The 9,901-nt window shown below is 38.3% G+C and overlaps 2 protein-coding genes across 3 annotated transcripts; one reads left to right on the top strand and one right to left on the bottom strand.

Moving 5' to 3' along the window:
- Nucleotides 1-667: 667 nt before the first annotated feature.
- On the bottom strand, nt 668-3,523 carry LOC140864313 (uncharacterized protein At4g15545-like). Of its 2 annotated transcripts, none has more exons than XM_073268417.1 (9): nt 2,973-3,523; nt 2,830-2,898; nt 2,196-2,249; nt 1,975-2,113; nt 1,807-1,881; nt 1,468-1,716; nt 1,294-1,339; nt 1,117-1,195; nt 668-1,027 (listed from the first exon to the last, which is right to left on the bottom strand). In XM_073268417.1, the coding sequence occupies exons 1-9, from the start codon at nt 3,264-3,266 to the stop codon at nt 935-937; spliced, it is 1,098 nt and encodes a 365-aa protein (XP_073124518.1). In that variant the 5' UTR covers nt 3,267-3,523; the 3' UTR covers nt 668-934. The 2 variants fall into 2 exon arrangements, with proteins under 2 accessions (XP_073124518.1, XP_073124519.1); XM_073268418.1 differs by having other exon boundaries at nt 2,050-2,113.
- Nucleotides 3,524-6,413: 2,890 nt separating this feature from the next.
- LOC140894436 (uncharacterized) lies at nt 6,414-9,553 on the top strand. Its single transcript, XM_073302942.1, has 2 exons — nt 6,414-8,046; nt 8,106-9,553. Exons 1-2 carry the CDS (start codon nt 6,414-6,416, stop codon nt 9,551-9,553), a joined length of 3,081 nt encoding a protein of 1,026 aa, XP_073159043.1.
- Nucleotides 9,554-9,901: the final 348 nt, after the last annotated feature.

Here is a 9,901-nt window from a genome sequence, read left to right as displayed (position 1 = left end):
CTGAGATAGTACGATTTACCAGAGTATAGTTGGGCCAATAGAGATATTGTGCTCGTGGGTTTGTCAATCTTTCCGTCTGCACATGTAATTCTTTGCCGTTCGATTGGGATGCCAATCCAATCCCATCTGTCAAAAAACGATCTTAACCTTTTCTTTTTCACTTCACAAGATCTTTACTCTTTTTTGGTAATTCGTAAAATTATGGCTGTCTGTCTATTTATGATAGAACTATACGGTTCTAAATGATTAAGGGCATGAACCCATGTGTAATTATTAGGAAATTTGTGTAGTTCCCTCGCTAGCTAGTGCATGCTTATATAACATTTTTGTCCTGTTTTAGATTTTACTGAAGGAATGTTCTATGTTTGATTTTCAAACAACACTACGATTTTTTTTTTTTTTTTTTTTTTTTTTCATTTTTTCCACCCAAGTCCCTAAATCCACCCAATATTCTTATTTGACATCAAAGTTTCCTATATATGGCATATTGAGTGGTCTTTTATTTATTTTCCTTTTTTTTTAAGTTTAGTAATATGTGTAGCATACCTTTAATTTTATTGTCGCGACATGAACCAAATTGGGGAACATCAATACCATAAGAACAATATTTGATGAATTTAGTGGATTTGGTTAACAACAGACCAAAACTAAATAAAACTCAAGTGAGTGAATGAATGAAAAGTTGATAAGTTATATATGTCTAAAATCATGAATTTTTTCTTCTCTTTACAACATTGACAACGATGGGATTTCCAGCTAGCAGCACTTTATTACATGAGAATTGAGAACAAGACTAGAAAGGGAAGAAAAATAAACGAATCATAAAAGGTCATATAAAAACAGATTATACATCAACATTAATTGTTTTAATAACTTTTAAGATTGCACCAGATAAACAATAACGAAAATGTGGCTCCACTGACCACTAGTTGCTCTAGTGGATGCTGTGGCTAAGTAGCCCTTGAAATAAGGCATAAAGATCTTTATTATCAATTCCAAAAATCTCTTCTGCTTTTCTCAAGGTCTCCTGAAAGCAAAAACCCATGTGATGAGAACAATATATTTATAGGCCCTTAGATTAGATGCACAATGGTTTTTATCGACTTCGTGTTTCACCTCACGGGATTGCTTTTGTGCATTAAATTCCTTCACATTGGCTAGGAATGCACTAAATTGCCCCAATGATAACCGCTTCCTGCATTATACCAAATAATACCAGAAACCATGCATACGATCAAGTCACATTGAAAGATTACTCGGTCACAGTAGTACTGTCATTGAAACTGAACTCACCTGGCTTGAGGAAATAGTTCCTTCCCGGTGATTCGAGGAGGGCGAGCTACAAAGTTTCCAGAACAAATAACATAACACCACTAAGTATACTAGTTAAAACTTCCACATGAAAGCGACCAGAAAGCTAACGCTCGATTAATTCATATAAAATTAATACTGTTTAAATTGGTAGACCTGGTAGCGGGTGGCCTAAAGTAGGAGAGTTTGTGCCTGATGACTGCTGGCTCGATGGGTACCACAAAGAAAGAGAAGTTGATCCCTGAGTTGTAGGAGATGTTGTGCCAGAGGTTCTGTGAGGTGAGCTTGCGGCTGAGTATCTTTTTGGGGAAGCATTACTAGAAAATACATGTGGAGTTCCAGTAGGAGTAAATCGGGGAGTTTCATTTGGTGTAGAGGAAAACAATTTCTTAGCTTGCTGAACAACTGTGAACCAGAAAATATTAACAAAATCACCCCTTGGACAGCAAACCAGGAAAGTGTACATCAGAAAAACAAAGATAGATGTTACAATACCAATGTCATTTACACTTGCACTGTCATTAGATGTCCCGAAAGAATGGTGTTTTCTGTAGCCATTCGAATCATCATCTAAAATATAGAAGCAACCATAAGTCCATAAATCAACATGAAAACATGAAACAAAGACGAAGGTACCACTTTCGAACTGTAACATGGACATACCATAACGAACAGGAGCTGCGTGCACCACCAAGTTCGATGTATCACATAAATACATTGTAAATAAATTAAAATTACCATTGGTTGCATAGGCCTTGGGGACAGATTGTTCATAAGTGCAAATATCTACAGTTTCTGTTTGCTGGTGAGATAAAAGATGTAGGTTAATTGAACTTCACCAAATTCTATTCTAGTAGTAAAAGATGGTGATCAAGGCAACGTACTGTAAAACTATCATCGTTTAACGACTGCATCAATTGTCTTTTAAAATTCTGCAACTGTAAGAAGAACAGTGTTCCACATGAAATCCACATATTAGAACTGTCACTAGACAGGACGAGGATACAAGGTATTGGAATTAGAAGACCTAAATAACTTCGGTTCAAATTCCAAATTCATTCTGTGTTTACTAAACGCCTCTATGGAAACAATATACCGGACAAAATTTGTCATCCAATATTAACTACTCACAGAGCAATGGTGATTTTAACTTTCACTGTTTCACAGAGTTTGCTCCAATATTCATGCATATTCATAGTAAGATATTGGCATAGCTTTTAGTTTAAAACACATTTCATCGTTTGTTTTCTTATCATCACGAAGTCGAAGAATTAATGTGATAACAAGACAATGGAGCTGAAGGAAAGATCAGAGAAATATTCTGTTTCTACTCTAGTAGATCTCACAATTACAATTACCAATTCCTTACACTGGCATTTCAGCCTTTATTTATCTTCAACATATGCCAAATATAATTCAAGAATTTCATGCTTGGATGAAATTAAGGAACAATCAATACGGTGTAAGTTGAAAAAATTAACATGAAAAAAAAGCAGCAAAGTAGTCAAGACTACTTGCCTTGGCTAAGTGCTGGCTCAACTTCTCTGCAGTGAAAGCCAAAGAATCTCTCTCCTTCAATAGCTTAATCTGCAATCCAACTAGAGAATGAAAAACAACTTCAACAAGAAAATCAATTTGGGTCTGATCGAACTAGTGAGTACGTTTTCGCCGCGCGTGATTTTTAACCGCAACTCGATTTCCTGGTTTGCATTCTCGAGCTGGGAAACCTTATCTTCAAGCACCAGAATGGCCTGATCCTTGTCGACAAGCTGCTGCTGGAGAAGATCCGCCTCTGTCTCGAGTTTAGTCACCCGCGACGCGATTGCCATTGACGTGATCTTACGTGCCAAATCCAGCTGATCATACGGATCCGTGGGCAGCACCGATTGTATCTCTTCCGGAAGACCGAAGTGCGGCCCCACCCGGATGCCGTCTCCGCCGCCGTTAGCCGCCATCACGACCGATGCGGACCCGCCCCCGATGATCGTCGAGTTTTGACGGGGTCGAAGAAGACTGCGCAAGAATGATGAATCATTTGATTTGAATATAGAATATGATTACTTTCATCTCCGCGAAGAAAAGTCAAATTTGTTTTGGTTGCCGGAAATTTTGAACCTTTTGATATTCCCAACGGCCAAAGCGTCGCCGCCGGCAGGCCAAGTTCAGTTAACCTTTTTTTTTCACAAGGAATTTTTTTTTTATGAATCCTTTCTTTTTTAATTAATTTCATCCGCATCATATAAATTTTTTAATACAAATCTTTAAGTCTTAACTAAACCCATTTTCAAATATTAAACCTCTAGCGAATTGGATTATGAGTTTCAGAAGTTTTATTTGTTGGATAGCTATAGATTTTAACCAAATAATTTTTATTAAATTGCAATTTTGGTCCGATAATTTTGTCACTTTGTGATTTTGGTATGTTTATGTTCATGTTCTAATTTTTTGTAATTTTAATTCGTTTTAGTCGACAATGCATATGTGATATACACGATGCATTATTCTACGTCAGCGTCACATCGAAAAAATAATTAAAATTGAAAAAAAAAACAAATATAATTGACTAAAACTGAAATCTGACAACATATAGTAGACAAAAATCGCAAATAACAAACACAGTAGACCAAAAAAATAATTTTTCCTCTTTATTATCAAAGTAAAACAAAACTTTTGAACTAACAAATTCTTTAAAAAAAAAAAAAAAACTTTGGAACCAACAAAATGTGTTAGGTTTGTTGGTCTGTAGTATTCATTTGTTGTTCGATGAATTAGTTGATCATTTGTCGGTGCCCGACCCAAGTCTAGTAAACTTAAAAGCAAATGTCTTCTTTTCTTTTTTTTTTTCCTCATAAGCTTGAGTTCATTGGCCCTTCTAATTTTTTAAAACTTGCTTTTATCGTATATAAAAGTTTCCACTTTTGAAAATATACGTGCTCCATGCAATACATTCAGTTGATCATTGCATTCAAAAACAAAAAATATATATGACAAGAAATTTAAAATGGTATATATTATTTTAAAAAAATAGTTGAATATTACTCAGTGTAAGTACAGAGTGATCATCAACTATAGACAAACAATTATTATATTTGGAGTTAGGTGGAATTATTAACACTAAGCGTGTGAATGTTGAAAATGTGATCCCTTCATGTTCTATCGCTGGTTTGACAAGGTCACACATACACATGTCAATCGATGTCAAATTAAAGGAAGACTTATTTATTAAACTAAACTCTTTTACTAATTAAGTAGCTACTAGGATTATATATAATTCTTAAAAGACTATTTTGTTGAAAATATATATTATATTATATTAGAGTTGAATATTGAAAATTGAGTTGTATTATTTTGAAAATTAGTGTGTGATGATGTAGATGATGATGAATTAATTTTTGAACTAATCTCCAATTGAGATCTATAAATAGGTCTCTCCATTTGTGTAAAAAATCACAATTTGAGATAAGAAATTTTAAAGTGTGGAGTTTGAGAATATTTTGAGTTTTTGAGTTTTTATAAATTTTTACTTTTTCATAACACGTTATCAGCACGATTATTTAATTTTGATTCGAGAATATTTAATTTGGAAATTTTTGGAGTTTTGATTTAAATTCTAATATTCTTAAATTATTTAGAATTGAAATTGAATTAAAATAATTATCGAGGATCGAATTGACCTTGAAAAGACTTGACAAGGACCAAATGGCTATTTTGCCTATGACTAGTCAACTAATGCATATATTAGGGGATTAGTGGCAAACTTTGAATCCATGTTTCAGACCAACTTCGTGAGAGGCAGGGGGAGAAACAAAGAAGAAACCCAACTCTATTTTCAGCCATGAGAAGCTCCGAGAATCGACGATCCGTCCGTAGAAAAGTGATCGGAGTAGAGAAAAATGATCACGGCATCGAGAGCTTCAATATGCCGTAAGTTTGGCTCGATTTTGCTCAACTTTGATTTTGGAGATAATGATGATTTCGAATTTTGCTAGTAGATATGTGTACTTGATTTAGTAGACATGCTAAAATCGAAGACGGATCGAAGATCGGACATCGTATGAAATTGTTATGCATTTTATGAGATAAACCGAAAATCTGAAATTTGTGGGACTTGGATTTCGAAATTGTGGACTTGAATTGAGTATGATCTTAAGTTCATATGATATTCTAGATGATGATAATCTAGTTTGGAAGTCCGAGTTACGTCGTTACGCCGTCGACTTCGAGATATATCTTGAGTTTTGAGTTGAGTTTATTTCACTCTTCTTGCTTTGGATTTGAATGATGAGAATAAGCTTTTAGCTCATGGTTTGTAGTTGAATAACTCTCATTTCAGCTTGATATTGAAGTGGATCGAACTCGGGAATCCAGCTTCGAACCGAGAAGAGTTTGATCGAGGTTCGCATCCATTTATCCTTGAAGATGAAAGTGCAGAATTTTAGAAGTCCAACTTGAGCAGAATTTTCTGAATTGATTTGGCACGACTCGAGCACGTTAAACTGAGAATGAGGTACAAGTTTTTTTTTTTTTTTTTTTTAAAGATAAAGGTGGCTGGGTGCCACAAAATTTATTGATAATAAAAAGCATTACAAAGAGGGGCAGAACCAAACCTCCAAAATAACGTAAACATAAGTTGCACTCCATGGTGCTTAAACATGAGCTAATAGAAATTTAGAAAAACAAGTCTAACAAATGAAAAGCCCATAAAATTAATTCTTAGGACGAAGGTTGTAACCCGAAGACAAGAAGCTCTCAGCAGCCCGTTGAAATTCTTCTTCCTCATCGGAGTCAAGTTGGTGTTCCCACTCAGAACTTTGAGTATGGCTAGAGACATAGGAGTCATTAAATTGTTGCATATAATCATTAAACTCTTCTAAATCAAGGTTATCTGTTTCCAAATCTGCCCATTGCTTAGAAGGCTTTATTGGAGGAAGCAACAGCCAAAGCTGCAGCAGAAGCTATAGCACTGTACCTGGCGGCTCAGCAACAGGGTAGCAAGAACCCAAGTGCACCTGGTGGAGAGGTATGCTCGCACCACTCAGAAAGGGATTCACGAGAGAAAGAAGTGGTCGGAACTAACGAAGTACCACCAGTGAATAGGAAGAATGGAAGAGAACTTTGAGAGGATGAGGCAAATAGTCACGCACCACCTCGCCGTCAAGACATGCGTTGCACCGAGGGCGACGAGGGCCTCACGGCCATTTTGCCCGCCCGCCGCAGTCCGTTCACCACAGCTATCCTGGCAGAGGTACTATGCAAAGGCTGACCTTTATGACATCAGCAACGCAGCATATTGCAAAATCTTCCGAACTACCCTATCAGGACAAGCCCTCGCATGGTTCAACAAGCTATCCCCGGGAACGATAGACAGCCTTGAGATACTTACTACACGCTTCCTCCACCAATTTTCTATTAATCAAAAATATCCAAAAATTGCGGCATACTTGTTCTTGATAGTCCAAAAGGAAGTAGAAAGCCTAAGGGAATTCGTGCAGCGATTCACTCAGGCTGTTCATGAAGTTCCGCACGTTAATCATGAATTACTAGCAGGAATCATGCAACAGAATCTCCGTCAAAGGAAATTAAAAGAGTCAATATCAGGAAGACCTCCAAATACTCTTGAAGAATTATTAGAGAGGGCTGAAAAGTACACCAGGATAGAAGAAATTATAGAACCACGTTACCTCATAAAGAGAAAGCGAGAGGATGAAAAATCAAACACTGGGAGGAGAGAGGAGAAGCGAGAAGCGTACAACCCTCGTCCACAGAGCATCCCGCTTAACGCTCATTTGACAGACATACTAGTGATAGCCGAACAACAAAGATTGATACAACCCCCTCTCCCTACGAAAGAAAACCCGAAAAGGCAGCAGTCTGAAAAGTATTGTCAGTTTCATAAAGACAAAGGTCATGCCACAGAGGACTGTTTTAGCCTACAAGCAGAAATAGAGAGGCTAATCAAGCAAGGGCACTTAAGAAATTTCGTAGACAAATCTCGAGATCATCGGAATAACAACAAGCATCCCGAGCACCAGCACAAAATGGATCAGCAGAAAGAAATAAATGATCAAGGAAAGAGACCAGGCGAGTACCTACCCAACGGAGGCATAATCGCCATGATATCCGGAGGTCCGGCGTGCGGAGACTCGAATAGGGCAAGGAAAAATTTTATCCGTGCGGCAATACAAGATTGTCCCCTTGAGTATAGGACCCAGGCACACACCATATTCGAAGTCAGTGCAACAAATGAGGAAGTAGCATTCAGCAACCTCGACTTGGAAGCCCTTCGTGGGGAACATAATGACTCCCTGGTCATTTCTGCCATAATTTCTAATTTCTGGGTAAAAAAGATATTGGTGGATTCGGGAAGCTCAGCGGATATCATATTTCATAATGCTTTCGTAAAATTAGGGATTGACAATGCCTCATTAACTCCAGTCAACACACCGCTAGTCGGATTTGCAGGAGAAATCGTCGAAGCATTAGGAGAAGTCACCCTCCCGCTATCATTAGGATCCTACCCACGAAGGGTTACTAGGATGGTGAAGTTTCTTGTGGTACAATCTTCATCAGCATACAACGTTATTTTAGGCCGCCCTAGCTTAAATCTGTTTAGAGCAATAAGCTCCACCTACCATATGAAACTCAAGTTCCCCACGCCCGAAGGAGTTGACGAAGCTACTGGCGACTCCAGGTTGGCAAGAGAATGCCACGCCATCACTTTGCAAACAATTGCAAGTAATCGAAAGAGACAAGCTGCTTCAGAGAACTCTTCGTAGAAAATAAAACAAAAATAGAACATCGGCTAAATCGCAGCGAAATTCATGTCGTGGAGAATGAGTGCGGGAAGAACGAAAGAATTAATGCCATCGAAATACTTAAGAATATAGTAGTGTTACCCGGAGATCCTCAAAAGGTGGTCAGAATCGGGTCGGATTTTCCAACCCTGTTAGAGGAGGCCTTAACAAATTTTCTAAAAGAAGACTCAGACGTATTTTCATGGAAGGATGAAGCACTGCCAGGTATACCGCCAGATTATTCACTTCACCACCTCCAAGTAAACCCAAAGGTCAAACCAGTGAAGCAAAAGAAAAGAACATTCAGCCAGGAGAAGAGCAGACTCATCGCTGATGAAATAGAGAAACTGTTAGTAACCAAGTATATACGTCCCGTGGTATACCCAGACTGGCTATCAAACGTAGTACTGGTTCCAAAACCAGGCGGAAAGTGGCGCATGTGCATAGACTTCACAGATTTGAACAAAGCATGTCCTAAAGACCCATTCCCTTTTCCTAGAATTGATGTGTTAGTCGACTCCACATCTTGGTGTGAGATGCTTAGCTTCTTGGATGCCTACCAAGGCTATAATCAAATACGGCTAGCACCTGAAGATCAAGAAAATACAAGCTTCGTAACTGACCGAGGGATTTATTGCTTCGAAGTATTGTCGTTCGGGCTAATGAATGCAGGAGCAACTTACCAGAGACTTCTAAACAAAATGTTTGAGAAGACAATCGGGCGCAACATGGAAGTATATATAGATGATATGCTTGTTAAAAGTATACAAGCTTCAACCCACATAGGAGACCTCCAAGAGTGTTTTAACATTATAAGGAAATATAAAATGAAATTAAACCCAGAAAAATGCACATTCGGGGTTAGAGGAGGAAAATTCTTAGTTTATATGGTCTCTGTGAGGGGGATAGAAGCTAACCCAGAGAAGATCAAAGCGATTTTGAACATGTCACCTCCAAAAATGGTAAAAAGAGTGCAGGAGCTAACAGGGCGGATCGCCGCCCTTAATCGGTTTATCTCCCGATCTGCAGACAAAGGGTTGCCATTCTTTAAAGTTTTAAGGCAAGGAAAGAGATTCAGGTGGAAACTGAATTGCCAACAGGCTTTCGATGACTTTAAAAAGTATCTAGTCACACATTCCCTGCTGGTAAAGCTGCAAAAAGGTGATACCCTGTTCCTTTATTTAGCAGTCTCAGTTGAAGCAGTCAGTTCCGTGCTGGCATTAGAAGAAGGACGCGAGCATAAGCCAGTATATTATGTAAGCAAAGCATTGCAAGGAGCAGAGCTACAGTACAGTAATATTGAAAAGTTAGCACTAGCAGTTGTCGTCGCAGGTAGAAAGTTACGCCCATACCTACAAGCCCATCAAGAAGTAGTGTTGAGTAATCATCCTCTAAAGAAAATACTTTCCAGCCCAGAGGCGTCCGGCGGGATGGTGAAGTGGCAGTAGAATTAAGCGGATTTGGTTTGGAATTCCAACCGAGACCAGCAATCAAGGCCTAAGTTCTCGCAAATTTCATAGTAGAAATGGAAACAGTCGATGCAGAAAGTTCCGCCCCCACCTGGGTTGTGTTTGTCAATGGATCTTCAACCACATCAGGGAGTGGTGTTGGGATCTTATTAGAGAATCCACAGGGAGACAAATTTCGGTATTCCATTAAGTTCCAGTTTTCAGCATCGAATAACGAAGCAGAGTATGAAGCTATAATAGCAGGTATTAAGTTGGCCTTAGCTGCAGAAGCCAGAAAACTAGTAGCACACAGTGACTCTCAGCTTGTTGTTAATCAACTCCGAGGAG

The sequence above is a fragment of the Henckelia pumila genome, chromosome 4 (genome assembly GCF_033568475.1).
Source record: "Henckelia pumila isolate YLH828 chromosome 4, ASM3356847v2, whole genome shotgun sequence".
NCBI lineage: Eukaryota > Viridiplantae > Streptophyta > Magnoliopsida > Lamiales > Gesneriaceae > Henckelia > Henckelia pumila.
This window is presented reverse-complemented; position numbering and strand designations above follow the sequence as displayed.

Coding starts and splice junctions, on each gene's coding strand:
- LOC140894436 (XM_073302942.1), top strand. CDS start 6,414: ATGGAAGAGAACTTTGAGAGGATGAGGCAAATAGTCACGCACCACCTC. Junction 8,047..8,105: donor CACTTTGCAAACAATTGCAA/GTAATCGAAAGA, acceptor AAACAAAAATAG/AACATCGGCTAAATCGCAGC.
- LOC140864313 (XM_073268417.1), bottom strand. CDS start 3,266: ATGGCGGCTAACGGCGGCGGAGACGGCATCCGGGTGGGGCCGCACTTC. Junction 2,114..2,195: donor TAAACGATGATAGTTTTACA/GTACGTTGCCTT, acceptor TTATCTCACCAG/CAAACAGAAACTGTAGATAT. Junction 1,717..1,806: donor TGCAAGTGTAAATGACATTG/GTATTGTAACAT, acceptor TCTGGTTCACAG/TTGTTCAGCAAGCTAAGAAA.